The 17,589-nt window shown below is 45.0% G+C and overlaps 1 protein-coding gene across 4 annotated transcripts in view; it reads right to left on the bottom strand.

Annotated features, from left to right (window-relative positions):
* The window catches only part of HADHB (hydroxyacyl-CoA dehydrogenase trifunctional multienzyme complex subunit beta), a 148,556-nt gene that overhangs the window by 104,770 nt on the left and 26,197 nt on the right, over positions 1-17,589 (bottom strand). For all 4 annotated transcript variants that reach the window (XM_030198642.1, XM_030198640.1, XM_030198641.1 and 1 more), the window contains one exon: positions 13,213-13,309. In XM_030198642.1, the coding sequence (XP_030054502.1) occupies positions 13,213-13,309 (97 nt within the window). The remainder of the gene's footprint in view (positions 1-13,212; positions 13,310-17,589) is intronic.

Here is a 17,589-nt window from a genome sequence, read left to right as displayed (position 1 = left end):
ATTCCTGAAACGGCGGACTATAAAGACTCAGCTGCCATAGTGTACCAGTTGTATGTTTGGTTACTATCGTCAGATTCTGAGATTGGGACTGAGGCGCCTAAGATTGAGAGGGTGCATAGGGCGTTGGACCCTCGGGTGGATGGCAAGCCCCGGGATATTGTCGCCTGCTTCCTGTGTTTTCAGGATAAAGAAAACATGCTGCGCAAAGCGCGGGAGCACCTCCAATGGAAAGGACTGGAGGTGGAGTTGTTTCAAGACTTGGCTGCGGTCACGCTGGCCAAAGGTCCTTCTGAGGTGACCCAGGCATTAACCAAGGCATAGTTGAGGTACCGCTGAACATTTCCGTTTGGGTTACTACTGGCGATTAATGAAGTTTCAGTGAAATTTACTTCTGTTGCTGCTGCTGCCTGGGACGACTTGCAGAAAGTGGGAATCCAAAAGCCACCTGTGGACCGACGCCAGGAGGAAATTCGTCAAAGACTGGCTGGGTATCCCAGGCAAGGAGTGTGCGTGCTTCTGTGTGTGTGTGTGGGGTGGTGGGGGGGGGGGGCGTCAGCGTCGACGCAGACAGGAGAGCAATCAACTCCAGCAGAGAATTCCAGAGAGACCTGCCTGAGAACTTGGACTGGGCCCTAGGCTCTGCCATCTGTTACTCCTGTGTGCTGGAGGGTGGTCTTGTTTTGGTTGTAAATTGAGTAGCTGACTAGGAGAGTGGATATGTATGTGGGTAATGGTGATGTCTTGTTGCGGGGGCTGGATGACATTGAGGTGGATGGGGGGGGGGGGGAATTTTGCATTTTTCTTTATCTTTCTCACTTTAGGGAATGTTTGTCTGTGAGATAATGACTGGAGTTTCAGTTCCTTTCGTGCAGTGGTGGTATATGGTTTTGGTCAGCCATGGGAATGGGGGATGGGTAGGGGGTTTTGGGAGGGGGGGCAGGTATAGGTTTTGGATGGTTAGCATATGAATGGGGGCTGGACTATCTTGATGTGAAAGGTCTTAATTTAGCTGGGAAGCGTAGTCTACTTTTTCATGACTTGGGTAGACTGCGAGGTGACATCTGTTTTATCCAGGAGACCCATCTTAGAAGGGTACATGAGAGGATGGTGACTTCTAGACAATATCCTCTCCGGTTCTGGGCTGCTAATGCCCAGGAGTCTCGAAGGGAAGGAGTGGGCATTTTGTTCTCTAAGGATGTACAAGTTGAGATTAAATTGACTAAATGGAATGTACAAGGTCGCTTTCTTTTGTTGATGGTAACCCTGGCTGGGAGGACCTATACCTAGTTAACATTTATGCCCTGAATGTGGGTCAAGGGCGGTTTTTGGATACTTGTTCCTCAGAAATTTTACGTTTACAAGAAGGGGAGCTGATCGTAGGGGGTGATTTTAATCTTACCTTGACCCCCATGGTTGGACAATTCAGTGGGGAGTAAAGGGGATAGGAAAAGATTTTGAGCATTTCTGGCTAGGCTGGATTTAATAGATGGGTGTCGGATAACACAATCTAGAGAGGGATTTTACATTTTCCCCCCCGGTACACCAGTTATTTGAGGATTGATTATATTTTTGTAACGAAACTGTTTCTGGGACAGCGACACTCCAGTATTGAGCAGATAGCACGACTGGACCATGTTCCTGTGTGGTTAGACCCGTCAACTGGTCTCGAATTGGGGGGTGGGGGGTCAGCAGTATTGGAGATTGAATGACAGTATCTTTGAGGACCCCCAATTGGCTAATCAGGTGGGAATCTGGCTGGAGGAATATTTATATCAGAATGACAGAGATGGAGTGTCTGCTGAGGCCCTTTGGGAGGGTCTGAAAGCTACTATGCGGGGACATTTGATCGCTCTTGCGGAACAACGGAAGAGGGCAAAGCTGGCAGAGGTGTCAGACCTGCGTCAACGTTTAGCTGACTTGACGCTTCGACATCAGGCTCACCATGCAAACAGGGAGGATTCCTGACAGTTGGGAAATGTACAGAAGAGATTGTGGGATCGGGAGATGGATGACTAAGTATAACTTGCAATTAGTACAACAGAGATATTTTGAATTTAATAATAAAGCCAGTAAATTGCTGGCGCATCGCCTGATGCGGCGGCGTAGAAGGAATAATATTGTTCCGGTCAGAAATCAGTTGGGGGAGGAGGAAGTGACGTCACGGGAGCAATGGCAGCATAAATGCTGAGCTCCTGTCTGCCCATAGCAAGAATAGAGCGATTCCCTACCGTAATCAAAAATTAAAAAACATCTACCGGAGGATACAGAGCCTCTGACAGTGCAGGTAACAGGAAATCGGTGCCGATCTGCTGCCAGTAGCGAACTGAGAGGTTTTGCCTCGGACGTTACGGAGAGGTGGAGGAGTGGCGGAGGGAGAAATATCCATTGGCTCCGAATTAAACAGGCGAAAAGAGCGCGGGAGAGCAGACCCATCAGCACGAGTGAAAAACAAAAAATAGAATAGCAACAGGGGAGAAAACAGAAGCGATGGAGCCCAGCGCTACGACGCCAAGCCTCTCCCAATTCGCATATGCGGGAGCCACGAGGCAGAACAATATGGCGGCCAGTGGAGAGGAAATGGCAGCAAGCAGGGACCGAAAACGCAACCCCTCTACCGAAGATATGTTTCCGACGCCAGACCAAGTGAGTCAAGAGGAGGAGTCCCTCCCAGAACTAAGAACTTTGCTGAATGAAATTCGCTCTGATTTAAAAGCTACAGTGGGGGAAATAAGTATTTGATCCCTTGCTGATTTTGTAAGTTTGCCCACTGACAAAGACATGAGCAGCCCATAATTGAAGGGTAGGTTATTGGTAACAGTGAGAGATAGCACATCACAAATTAAATCCGGAAAATCACATTGTGGAAAGTATATGAATTTATTTGCATTCTGCAGAGGGAAATAAGTATTTGATCCCTCTGGCAAACAAGACCTAATACTTGGTGGCAAAACCCTTGTTGGCAAGCACAGCGGTCAGACGTCTTCTGTAGTTGATGATGAGGTTTGCACACATGTCAGGAGGAATTTTGGTCCACTCCTCTTTGCAGATCATCTCTAAATCATTAAGAGTTCTGGGCTGTCGCTTGGCAACTCGCAGCTTCAGCTCCCTCCATAAGTTTTCAATGGGATTAAGGTCTGGTGACTGGCTAGGCCACTCCATGACCCTAATGTGCTTCTTCCTGAGCCACTCCTTTGTTGCCTTGGCTGTATGTTTTGGGTCATTGTCGTGCTGGAAGACCCAGCCACGACCCATTTTTAAGGCCCTGGCGGAGGGAAGGAGGTTGTCACTCAGAATTGTACGGTACATGGCCCCATCCATTCTCCCATTGATGCGGTGAAGTAGTCCTGTGCCCTTAGCAGAGAAACACCCCCAAAACATAACATTTCCACCTCCATGCTTGACAGTGGGGACGGTGTTCTTTGGGTCATAGGCAGCATTTCTCTTCCTCCAAACATGGCGAGTTGAGTTCATGCCAAAGAGCTCAATTTTTGTCTCATCTGACCACAGCACCTTCTCCCAATCACTCTCGGCATTATCCAGGTGTTCACTGGCAAACTTCAGACGGGCCGTCACATGTGCCTTCCGGAGCAGGGGGACCTTGCGGGCACTGCAGGATTGCAATCCGTTATGTCGTAATGTGTTACCAATGGTTTTCGTGGTGACAGTGGTCCCAGCTGCCTTGAGATCATTGACAAGTTCCCCCCTTGTAGTTGTAGGCTGATTTCTAACCTTCCTCATGATCAAGGATACCCCACGAGGTGAGATTTTGCGTGGAGCCCCAGATCTTTGTCGATTGACAGTCATTTTGTACTTCTTCCATTTTCTTACTATGGCACCAACAGTTGTCTCCTTCTCGCCCAGCGTCTTACTGATGGTTTTGTAGCCCATTCCAGCCTTGTGCAGGTGTATGATCTTGTCCCTGACATCCTTAGACAGCTCCTTGCTCTTGGCCATTTTGTAGAGGTTAGAGTCTGACTGATTCACTGAGTCTGTGGACAGGTGTCTTTCATACAGGTGACCATTGCCGACAGCTGTCTGTCATGCAGGTAACGAGTTGATTTGGAGCATCTACCTGGTCTGTAGGGGCCAGATCTCTTACTGGTTGGTGGGGGATCAAATACTTATTTCCCTCTGCAGAATGCAAATAAATTCATATACTTTCCACAATGTGATTTTCCGGATTTAATTTGTGATGTGCTATCTCTCACTGTTACCAATAACCTACCCTTCAATTATGGGCTGCTCATGTCTTTGTCAGTGGGCAAACTTACAAAATCAGCAAGGGATCAAATACTTATTTCCCCCACTGTATGCGAGCTGACTTAGCTAAGATGGGGGCAGATCTCAGAAGTGAAATCAAAGAACTTGGGCACAGAGTGGAGGAAACAGAGACTAGACTGGAGGAACAGGGGGAGAACATGGGGGCCCTGGACCGGAGAGTTCAAGATATAGACCTGGGACAAGAAGCACTAGCTGACAAGATTGAAGACTTGGAGAATCGCAGCCGGCGGAGCAACCTCCGATTTCGGGGGTTGCCGGAGTCACCCACTTACCAAGAAACGGAAAAGGTGGTACAACAGATAGTATGTGCACTGGTGGCAACTCCCGAACAGCCCCTGGAACCCGAGCAAGTTCTATTGGACAGAGCTCATAGAGCCCTTGGGGCTACAAGAAACAACCTTCCCAAAGATCTGATTGCCTGCTTCAGGGATTATAAGCTCAAGGAGCGAGTTCTCCAAGCAGCACGTCAAAAGCAAGATTTTAAATGGGACACATACAAAATCGAGATCTATCAGGACCTGGCGGCAGCAACGCTGAGGAGGAGAGCAGACCTGAAACCAGTCACCAGGAGATTAAGGGAGATGGGGCTTCAGTACAGATGGAGGCACCCATTTGCCCTGGTTTTCTATAAAGATGGGAGACAACATCAGGTAAAAACGCTAGCAGAAGCACGGGAACTGTTACCCGAAGATATTCCAGCAACAGCATCCACGGATGTGGAAACGAGGCGCTCTCAGACGAACATGAGAACTTATCCGAAGTGGCAGCGAGTAGGCCGCAAACGCCTGCAACGCCAGCAATCAGCTGGACGCCTCACTTGAACACAAATGTCAAGGGTAATGTCAAGGACTGACATATTCAGTGGTTGATATGGTTAGAGATAAGGCTCGGTTTGGGGGAGTATAGCATATAAGGGAAATTGGGACTCTGGAAGGTCAAACGGGGGGTGGGAGGCAAGTAGATAAGGGGAAAGAGCAAAGGGAAATGTTAGAAATACATAAAGATTGGAGAGGGGGAATCTAAAATGGTAATATCTAACCAGAGATGGGCAAAGGGGAACACTTCCTCTCTACAAAGCACCGTTTTTCTTTTGAGATGAAACGGGTGCTCTGGATTTGGGAAAGGGAGATGGGGGGGGGTGGGAAGCTCAGAGGGGGGAGCGGGGGGAAGATACACCTTAGGGGTAAATTACAGGATCGGGGGGGAGGGGAAAAAAAAAAGGGGGACAGGATGTTATGATGTTACAATATGGTGATAAATATGTTGAAGGTTTATTATTACAAGTTGTAAAATGTTTAAATGTATAACACTAAATGTAAGAGGCCTCAATACACCGCAGAAACGTAGACAGGTGTTTAGAGAATTGACCCGACAAAAGTCGGATGTGGTGTTTCTCCAGGAGACCCACCTGAGAAGGAATCATGAACACCTGATGAAACATAAGAGATATCCCACTGTTCAATGTGCTTCCAATAGGGCGAATAAAAAAACGCAGGGAGTCCTGATAGCTTTGTCAGGATCCCTCCCATGGCAAGTACATACTACAGTGAAAGATAAAATGGGACGATATATATTGATGACAGTGTCACTATATAATAAGCAATATACTCTAGTGTGCATGTATGCCCCTAACGTGGGGCAGAGAGAATTTTTAGATATAGTGGAAAAGGTGATAAAGGAAAATATACAAGGAGAATTGTTGGTGGGAGGTGATCTTAATCTCACGATAGATCCTAAATTGGACAACTCAGGAGGGAGGGTAGAATATGCAAAAACAGATAGGAAAGCCCTCATAAGGTGGATGGCTCGATGGGACCTAGTAGACATATGGAGAGAGAGACATGGGACAGAGAGAGATTACTCCTTTTTCTCACCCAAACATAATACCTATTCAAGGATTGATTATTGGCTAGGAGGCAGAGGGCTGAGAAATGATATCAAATTAGTGGAGATAGAACAATGTAGCTGGTCTGACCACTCGATGGTGCTATTGGAGGTGATGGGAGAGGGAGGGAAAACAAAGAAGAGAAGATGGCGCCTAAATGAAACACTTTTGATGGACCCACAGAGTGCCCTAGAAATAGAAAATAATATAAGAGAGTACATACAGATCAATGATAATGAAGAGGTTAAACCGACAAGTTTATGGGAGGGTCTGAAAGTAGTTATTAGGGGCCAATGTATAGCGAAGCAAGCATATGTCAATAAGAAAAAAGCAGAGGCAGAAACTAATATACGGAAACAAATAACAAATTTAGAGAACATGCATAAGAAAGACCCAACAGATAGTAAAAAAACAGAAGAAATACACCAACTTAAAGCTCAACTTAATGAAATACAACTGACAGATATAGCCGGACAGTTAGAACAAGTACAACAAGAATACTATGAATTTGGAAATAAAACAAGCAGATTATTGGCTAATAAGCTCAAAAAGCAGGCACAGCGCAATTATATACATGGCATACACAACCTCTCAGGGGAACTAATAACACAGAGGAAATAGCAGGGGTATTTTGGGATTTCTATAATCAGCTATATCAAGCAGAACAAGATACATCAAGGGAGGACATGGAACAGTACGTGCGGGACCTGGGGATGATTAGAGTCACGGGAAGGGAGCAGGAAGCGCTATCAAAGGTCATAACACTAGAAGAGATAGAAGAAGCAATAGCAGATTTGCCAAATAACAAATCCCCCGGGCCGGATGGCTTCCCTTCTAGATTTTATAAAAGATTTGCAAAAATACTAGCCCCTGTACTACTGAAAGCTATTGCCACCTTCGAGGAGGCACAAGAGTTGCCATACTCATGGAGGATGGCTGAAGTGATCATACTCCTAAAGCCAGGTAAAGACCAGTTACAGTGTGGCTCCTACCGGCCAATATCTCTCCTGAACACGGACTATAAAATTTTTACTAAAATAATGGCACGCCGCCTACAGGAGGTAATGCCACGACTAATACATGAAGACCAAACTGGCTTCATTAGGGGTCGTCAAACACATGATAATACTCGGACACTGTTACACATCATACAACAAATACAGGATGAAAAAACACCAACAATAATATTCTCAGTCGATGCTGAAAAGGCATTTGATCGTGTAGATTGGGAGTTTCTATTTACAGTAATACGTCAGATAGGTATAGAGGGGCGATTTATGACATGGCTGCGCCTACTATACGCGAAACCGATGGCGGTATTAAAGATAAATGGGACACATACTAACATACTAGAGCTGCACAGAGGCACAAGGCAAGGATGTGCAATTTCCCCATTATTATTCGCAATATCAATCGAACCACTAGCTAGGATAATACGGACACACAAAGATATAAGGGGAGTAGTACGGGGGCAAAGGGAACATAAAATAATGCTTTTTGCCGATGACGTTCTCCTGACATTAACTCATCCATTACAATCAATACAAGAGACAATGAAGGTGATGACAAACTATGGAAGGGTCTCAGGATTTAAAATTAACATAAATAAATCAGAAATATTAAATCTCACAACACCATCTAGGGAAATACAAGAGATAACAGATAAGTTTCCGTTCGCATGGGCAAATAAGTCAATTCGCTATCTAGGGATACAGATTACACCGGAAATAGGGGGATTATATCAAGCAAATTATCCCAAAAAAATCAAAGAACTGTTTGAGGAAGTGGACAGATGGGAAGGACTTACTATATCATGGCTGGGAAGAATCCATGCTATAAAAATGATAATCTTACCAAAGATATTATACTTGTTCATGGCCATCCCGATACCTATTCCACAAAAGTTCTTCCAACAATTAAATAGGAAAATGTTTGCCTACATCTGGAGGAAGCGACCCCCCAGGGTAAATAGGGATATGATGTTTCAGCTGCCAGTGGAAGGGGGAATGGGAGTACCAAATTTCCACCTATATTATCAGGCAGCCCAACTAAGAATATTAGCGGAATGGACTCCTAGGAATAACAAAAAATGGCTGCACTGGGAACGTTCATGGTTGAGTACCCGCTATATAGGAGATATACTTTGGAGGAAGGGGACTGAAATTATGTCTCTAACTAGGAGGGTGCCAGTGGGGATTGGCCTCTTACTGGAGACATGGTTACGGATACGACGAAAAATGTTTCCGGAGAGGAGATATTTTTTACAAATGGCTATATGTGGGGCTCCGGGGTTTCCGTTAGGAGAAGCAGATAGTGTATACAAAAATTGGGCCCGTAAGGGATTATACATGTTAGGCCAGATATGGAATAGTGGAGAAATTAAAAATTTTGAAGAATTAAAAGAGGAGTATGAGTTGGATGAAAGGGATATGGCATACTATCATAGCCTGCGGAATTATATAAAAAGACGGGCAGGGGAAGAACTGGAACTTACAGAAACAGCACTAGAAAGGGCAATTAAGGGAGGAGGGGGCAAAGGGGGAGTGTCACGATTATATAAGGCACTATTAAAAATGTCCAACCCTCAAGATCATTATATGAGACGATGGGAAGGGGCCCTACAACAAACTTTTACAAGAGAATGCTGGATGAGGGGACTCAGATATTTATTGAAGGCCTCTATCACTCAGGCAGTGGCGGAGAATGGTTATAAAATATGGTACTGGTGGTACTATACACCAGATAGACTTCAAAAAATATACCATAGGATATCACCGAACTGCTGGAGGGAATGTGGTAATAGAGGTACATTTATGCATATATGGTGGGAATGTCCCAAGATACAGGCATTTTGGACCCAAATTCGAGCAATGGTATACCAAATCACAAAGATAGAATATCCAAATCGGGCGGAGTGTTGTCTTTTGCACTTCCGACCGGAAAGATGTAAGCTACACCAACATAAAATGGCTAGCCAGATTTTTGCAGCAGCCAAAATGACAGTGGCAAGGGCATGGAAGCAGATAGAGGTGCCACATATTCAAGTAGTAAAGCATAAACTCGATTATTTACATCAGATGGCGAAACTGACCGCATTGAGAAAAGGTCACTTACATAGGTTTCAACAAATTTGGCAACCTTATGAACAGATGAAAGAAACATGTAAATCACCACACTAAGAAAGGGGAGGGGGGGAGGAATGGGGGAAGGTTTGTTAAGAGTTTATTTGCAAATATTGTTATAGAAGAAGAGATAAAAATGGTACACATATGAGGAGCGTTGCAAATATGTGGAGATGTATTTAACATGTTAAAATATAATAAAGAAATTAAAAAAAAAAAAAAAAGAAATCAGTTGGGGGAGCTTTTGAGGAAAGAGGGGGCCATTCGGAAGCGTTTTGTGGAGTTGTATTCAGAGTTATATACACCTGAGCATGAACCATCAGATGTAGAACTGGATGCCTATTTTGAAAATCTTGGCCTTCAGGGCTTCAGACGGGGATGGGGGCCTACTGGAACACCCTATTACAGGAACTGAGGTGTAGCGGGTCATTCGCTCTCTGAAATCATGGAAATCCTCAGGGTTGGATGGTTTCATGGTGGCATTTTACAAATGCTTCCATCACCGTGGGGCTTCTGGTTCGTCTCTTCAACTCATTTGGAGAGGGTTCGCAATTTTTGTATTTTATGCATCTGGCAGGTATTACTGTATCCTGAAAGAGAGTAAAGACCCCACACAGTGTAGCTCATCACCCTAGCTCCTTGTTGGGGGTTGATACCAAAATATTTACTAGGGTGTTGATGGATCGTCTAGCATGTATCGCTCCGGGGGTTACACATCTGGACCAGGTTGGGTTTTTGAGTGGATGTCAGATGTGGGATAATATTTGGAGGGTTCCTAATGTGACACATAGGGCACGGGGAATGGGTCAGGACCATCTCCTGCTGTCTTTAGATGCAGAGGCCTTCGATCGTCATGGGCTTTTTGTTTCGGGTATTGTGGGTTTTAGGGATTGGCCCCCGGTTTTTGAATTGGATTCACACAGTATATACTAACCCAGTAATGGAGGTTACTCTGAGACATTCGGTCTTAAGAGGGGCACATGTCAGGGTTGTCCCTTACTGCCATTATTTTTTGCATTGGTTACTGAACCCCTGGCCCATAGAATTTGGGATGTCTTGATTTCAGGGGTAGGGATGTGGGTACACGGAACACAGCATAAAAGAAATCTTTTTGCTGATGATGTTCTATTGACACTGACGAAGTCAGAGGCCTCTTTGCGGGGACTGATGGATGAATTGGAAGTTTATGGACGGGTTTCGGGGAAATATGGGGAAGTCAAAGATTTTAAATGTGCGCATTTTACCGGATGTGGTCAGAGTTTTGAGGTCCCAGTTCCCATTCTGATGGGTGAGTATCTCTCTAAGATATATATAGGTATAGTGATGGGACGAAATGGGGAGAGTCTTTATGAATTGAATATAAGTCTCCGATTGGTCAAATTTGGTGGGATCTGGACAGCTGGCATAAGGTGACGGTATCATGATTGTGGAGAACTGAGGTATTAAAGATGATGGTGTTACCTCGCCTCCTCTATTTGTTTATGACCCTACCAGACATGGTTCCTTCTAGTAAATGAAATGGTTTGCAACACCTTTGTCTTTTCAATTTACCTGGACGGGTCGGCAACCATGAGTTGCCAAACATACTGGTTGGGGAAAAAAGAGAGAGGACTGGCAGTGCCCAATATCCGCTGTTACTGCTATGCAGCGCAGTTGCGTGCAATTTTGGCTTGGCAGACGAGGGAAGTTAAACAACGGGTGAAGATGGAGCAAGAGGAGGGAGATGATATACCCCTATTGCATCTGCCTTGGCTGCCACTGGAAAGTAGACAGAGACGGAAGGGGAGGGCCTTTGCTGGAGCTTACAATGAAAATTTGGCGGGCGGTACGAGGGAAGCTTTTGGAGGGTCAGGTTTATTCCTGAAACACACCGCTCCTCTATAATACTGAATTAGTTCCAAGGAGGGATCAGGCATTATTTAAGAGATGGGAAAGACAATGTCTGGTTTGTTGGGGACAGTTTTTTTGTTGGGGACAGTACGGCCTTTTGGAGAGTAGCAAACGCGCTATCAGCTACAACCCCGGGATTTATTCCCCCATCTCCAAGTGAAACATTATCTTGCTGGGCCTTGAGCGGTTGAGGATTTACGGCGAGGCAAGGGCCCTTTTGAGAGGCTGTTTGGTCTGGTGGTACAGAAAGGGACACTCTCTCAGATTTATGAGTGTCTGAACTGTAAAGGAGTGGGACAACATAAGTAAATGGGACAATAGGAGACTGACCTGGGGAGGAGCTTGGGTGTAGAAGAGTGGGAGGTACTGTGGGAGAGTATGGCCAAGCTGGGTACCTTCACGGTAATGGTGGAAAATGGCTATAAGGCAATACTGAGGTGGTATTATACACCAGTGCGGCTTAGGGCTATGGGGCTTTCCTTCATGGATCAGTGTTGGCATGGATGTGGCCTGCAAGGGACAAATAGGTATATGTGGTGGGAATGTTTCCTAGTGAAAGCTTTTTGGCAATGAGTATTCAGGATGTTTTCACAGATCCTGCAGGAGAGCTTGGATCCTAGTATGGAGCTGGCTCTCTTGAACGCACTGGAGCCCCAAATCTCAGGTGGTGCGGATTTATTGTTGAGACTAGGCATGACAGTGGCGAGAATGGTGGTGGTGAGTAGGTGAAAAATATCCCAGGTCCCCAGCCTTGAAAAGGTAGTGTTGAAGCTGGATCGGTGAAAAATATCCCAGGTCCCCAGCCTTGAAAAGGTAGTGTTGAAGCTGGATTAGTGGTATACCGTGTATCGTCTGATGGCTTTACGCTGCTGTTGCTTGTATACACATTGGAAAGAAGTGAGTGGATTAGGCAACATAGGTGCCCTAGGGTTTGATCTAGTAATACAATAGAGTTGAGGGGGATGGGGGTGGGTGAGGGGGATGGGGGTGGGTAAGGGGGGGACTTTTGGGACTGTTCATGGATAGTTAGGTAGTGGTCTGTATTAGCTAGATACACTGAAAAAAAAAACTGTGTATCTGTTATCTTTTGCATATTGTTTTTGCCTTGTACTGCAATAAAAGTTTGTTAAAAAATAATTTTCTTCATAAACGTTTAGAATACCTGGAGAACCAGGTTAGAAGACTTAACTTAAGGTTTCTCAACTTCCCCAAGTCTCCTTTAATTCCTCCTTTGGAGATGGTGAGAAAATATATGATTGAGATTCTAGGGATGGATAAGGACTCATTACCTCCCATTACGCGTGCCCAATACATCTGGAACCCCAAGGGGAAGTTAGGAGAGTCCCCTTTGCAACCAATGGGAGAAGCAATGAACCTTACCTCTTTCCTGGAAAACTCGTTGGAAGTTATTACCCATAGGACTACTATGTTGGTCACCTTTGTGTTGGAGCCAGACTGGAATGCTGTTCTAAGACTTTCCTTAAGACATTTAGAAAGACTGTTTATGGGTTCTAAAATCAGAATTTTTCCTGATCTTTCTAAGCCAACGCAGATGAGACGGAGGGCCTTTCTGGTGCTGCGCCCCAGAGTCGAGGCTGTAGGCGCAAATTTTGTTCTACGTTTCCCTTGTATTTGTAATGTATTGCTAGAGTCTAAACAGTATCAGTTTATGGACCCAAAGCAGCTTAAAGATTTTCTAGATGCAAGAGTTGAAGTGAATGTTGTATGCCCTCCCTGAGTAGCAGGCTGGAGTTAGACTTACAGAGGTAGCAATTGTGCCTTTTTTTTGTTTTTGTTTTTTCCTTTACATTGTATTTCTAAAGTCTTGGATCCAGATTTTCTTTAATTGTGGACGAAAGATCTATATTCTTTTTCGTTAACATTTTTTCTTTTTCCTGTAAATTTAATGTGGATTGCAATGTCTCATCATTATCTTGTGAGATTTTTAAAAAATTTGAATAAAGGATTTAAAAAAAAAAGAAAAAGAAAAAAAAAAGTTTGTTAAAAAAACAACAAAAAAAGTCATATACTTACGAGGTACCTGACAGCAGAAAAGGAGTACGAACTCCATCCACAACAACAACATTCTTTACACCAGGCTTCGCTAAGGTTTTCTTACTCTTGGCTTGTACTGTTTAAAGAAAACAACCAATTAATGAATTAATTACTCCATCAAATTTTTATCATATGCAAAAATAATTTTCCTATTATTTTAAAATTCAAGGGTGATTAAGTAACCACTGTCATATACGTTAAATATGGTATCTTGTTGCTAGGGGTAGTAATGATTACTGAGTTGCAATGAAAGGGAAAGAAAATAAAAGGCAAGATTCAGGGGTTAAGTGTATAAATTCTCACCTTGAGCTACATTTAAAAAATGGGCAAGCTAAAAGCCAAATAAACACTCTTTGTGCTATTTTTGCACGGCACTGACTTTTTAACTTCATCTAATTGGTCTTAGTGTTTGTATGTTTTAATAGTTCCAGTGTAGATCTTCATTGTGGCCTAGTGGTTAGCGTGATGGACTATGGTCCTGGGGAACTGGGTTCGATTCCCACTGCAGGCACGGGCAGCTCCTTGTGACTCTGGGCAAGTCACTTAACCCTCCATTGCCCCAGGTACAAATAAGTACCTGTATATAATATGTAAGCCGCATTGAACCTGCTATGAGTGGGAAAGCGCGGGGTACAAACGTAACAAAAGAAAGAAAGGTGGCACTGGCCATAGGAGGAAAAACTATGCTTGAGGTCTGAAAGCCAGCAAGCTTTCAGGCCATGCAGAAACCTCATTCATACAGATTTCTCCTAATAAAAGAAACCCAAACAATGACAAGGGTCACTCTAAACCCAGTAAGCATGCACCAGATTGCACTGATTTTCTCAACTACTGCCACAGAACCAGTGTTGCCAGATTGAAAAAATTTTCCCCACCCAAAACCAGCCTAAAACTCACCGTTAAACCCCGCCCACAATGTACCCTCTGATGTCACTAACCCCGCCCCCGACGTCATTAACCCAGCCTCTGCGAAGCTTCTATTGGACCAAATTGGACCAATAGAAGCCCCAGAAAAGCGCCCAAATCCGCACCGCAGCTTTTTAAAAGCCAACCAATTTCCCACAGCCCATAGCCGGCAAAAATTGCCCACAACCGGTCGCGGAAAGCCGCCCAATTGGGCGGGAAACCTGCAGACCTGGCAACTTTGCACAGAACTCTCTGAAGGTCTCCACCTGCAAGCCCTTTTTGGCACACCTGCTCATTTGATAGCAGTTTAGATACGAGAGTGACAGGACAGGAAACATGCAGGAAAAGATAAGCTTTTGAAGACATTAAGATGAACGAAGACAGAGAGACAGGGTGATAAAGCGAAGTTACTCACCTGTAGCAGGTGTTCTCCGAGAACAGCAGGCCAAGTATTCTCACAGCTGCGTGATGTACAGCCCAGTGTGGATGCTGACTAGTGATATTAATGCAGAATATTCTGGAAGCGCCCCACTGTGCATGCGCTGGTGCCTTCTCCCCCCCCTCCCCCCTAAGCATGAGCACAGGTCCCTCCGTCATTTCATAATGCTAACGAATACAACTCCAACGGGAGGTGGGAAGATATGTGAAAACACTTGGTGTGCTGTCCTCAGAGAACATCCGCTACAGATGAGTAACTTCACTTTCTCCAAGAACACGCAGGCCTTCATATTCACACAGCTGGGAATCCCTAGCTAACAGGCTCACCGAAAACTATGCTAATAGGGACTCGAAACATCAAGGCCATGAAGTCAAATCAGCCTGAAAACTATATACATTTAAGCTGTGAAGGTGCTGCCTGAAACAGAACAAAACTGGGTCTATTGCGGTCGAGATGGATTCTAGACACCGAACAAATTCTGAAGGGCTGCTTGCCCAAACTCATTGTCACGTTGCGTATCCTGCTCAAGGCAGTAATTAGATGGAATGTGTGGACAAATGACCACGTCGCAGCTTTGCAAATCTCCTCTATGGAGGCTGACCTTGAGTGGGCTAACAAGGTAGCCATCGCTCTAACATTATGAGCCTTGCCATTATGATCCTCTACAGTCAGACCAGTCTGGGCACAAGTAAAGGAGGAAATTGTGCGTTTGATGATGGCTACCCCCATCTTGTTTGGATCAAAAGAAACAAAAAGCTGCGTGGTCTATTGCCTTTGGTTCTAGATAGAATGCACTCTAGATAGAATGCTAAGGCGCTTGCAATCCAAAGAATACAGTACATTCTCATTAGGATGGGCATTTGAGGTTTTGGGAAAAATGTTGGCAGAACAATTGACCGATTAAGGTGGAACTCCGACACTTACCTTAGGAAGGAACTTAGGGTGTGCGCGGACTACTCTATTGTGGGTAAACTTAAGTGTAAGGTGGATCAGCTACTAGGGCCTGAAGCTCACTGACCCTGCGAGCTGAAGTGACTGCCATCAGAATTACAACTTTTCAGGTCAAATACTTCAGATGACAGGAATCAAGTGGCTCAAAAGGCGCTTTCATTGGCTGGGTGAGGACAACGTTGAGACCCCAAGACACAGTTGGAGGTTGATACAGGGCTTTGTCAATAACAAAACTCGAATGAAGCGAACAACTAGAGGCTGTACAGAGATGGGCTTACCTCCTACATGGCGATAAGCGCTAATTGCACTGAGATGAACCCTTATAGAGTTGGTTGTCAGGTCAGAGGTGCAGGAGCTATTCAAACAGTTTCTGTGTAGGACAAGTGGGGGGATCTAAGGCCTTATCCACACACCAGACAGCAAACCTCCTCCACTTAAATGAGTAATACCTTTTAGCAGAGTCTTTCCTGGAAGCCAGCAAGAAGTGGGAGACACCCTCCAGCAAATCTAAGGCTTCAAATTCTATGCTCTCAACATCCAAGCCAGGGATTGGAAGTTGGGATGTAGAAGTGATGAGGGTTGGAAAACAATCCAAATCTCTAGAAGATAACTTAAGAAACGGGAACCATATCTGCCTCAGCCAGTAAGGAATGATTAAGAACATAATAGCCATACTGGGTCAGACCAATGGTCCATCTAGCCCACTATCCTGATTCCAACAGTGGCCAATCCAGGTAACAAGTGCCTGGCAGAAACCCACAGTTCCCTGGTCTTGCTTGATTTTCAGCAGTCTTCTCTATAAGGGGTACTGGAGGATACAGGAGACCCTCTCTCCAATGTACGAGAAAGGCATCCAACGCTAGTCTTCTGTGCGATCTGAGCCTGGAGCAGAATTGAGGGACCTTGCTGTTGAGATAAGTGGCAAAAGATCCACTGAGGGGGTGTCCCACTCTCAGAGGAGCTTGCGGGCTACACCCATATTGAGAGGCCACTGTGTGCCAGGCAGTTGTCCTTTACTGGGAGGTATGTGGCTTGAAGGTCCATCCCATGAAGGAAGGCCCACTGCCGCATCCCCACTGCTTCCTGACACAAGTGGTAGAATCCTATAATCCCGCCTTTGCTTGTTTTGAGGTAAAACGTTGCAACCTGGTTGTCCGTTTGGATGAGAACAATTTGGTTTTGTAGCTGATCTCTGAAAGCCTTTAGAGTGATTCAAATGGCACTGAGCTCAAACAGATTGATATGGAGATCTGTTTCCTGAGCCAACCAAATGCCCTGGGTGTGGAGCCTATCCACACGAGCTCCCCGTCCTAGGTTGTCAGCACCTTCTGAGGAGGTGGACTTCGGAATGGTAGTCCCGCAGTCAAAATTCATCTGAATTAACCACCAGAGAAGGGCATGAGTTAACTCTGGAGGAATTTCGATGACATCCGCTAGACTCCCAGCCATATGAGACCACTGGGAAGCTAGGGTCTACTGGGCTTCTCTGAAGTGGAGATGTGCTGTGGGAGTGACATGCACTGTTAAGGCCATGTTGCCCATCAATCTCAATATTTGCCGATCTGCGAACTGCTTGCGAGGTGAGCATTGAAAACATCTCTGCTCTCACTTGTGGAAGAAAAGCCCAAGCCTACAATGTATCTAGCAGAGCTCCTATGTATTCCAATCCTAGCCTGCGTAGATACGCTGCTATTACCGATAGACATTTGGTGAAGTCCTGGGAGTTAACGTGAGGCAGTGTGCGATACTGGTAATGGTGTTTCCCTATTCGAAATCTGAAATACTTTCTGTGACTGGGAAGTATTAAAATGTTAGTATAGGCATCCTTTAAGTAATCGTTTTTCTGAATAATGAGAAGCATCCTGAACTTTTCTTTTACTAGGAATTTGTTCAGGGCCCTTAGGTCTAGCATGGGACAAAATCCCCATTTTCTTGGGTACAAGGAAGTACCTGGAATAGAATCCCTTCCCTTTGTCCTCTGATGGCATGAATTTGACTGCATTGGCTTGTAGAAAAGTGGAGATTTCCTCTACAAATACTTGCTTGTGGTGAGAGCTGAG

Source organism: Microcaecilia unicolor, chromosome 3 (assembly GCF_901765095.1).
Source record: "Microcaecilia unicolor chromosome 3, aMicUni1.1, whole genome shotgun sequence".
Taxonomy (NCBI): domain Eukaryota; kingdom Metazoa; phylum Chordata; class Amphibia; order Gymnophiona; family Siphonopidae; genus Microcaecilia; species Microcaecilia unicolor.
Note: the sequence above shows the minus strand (reverse complement) of the source record. Positions and strands in the feature narration are given on the sequence as shown.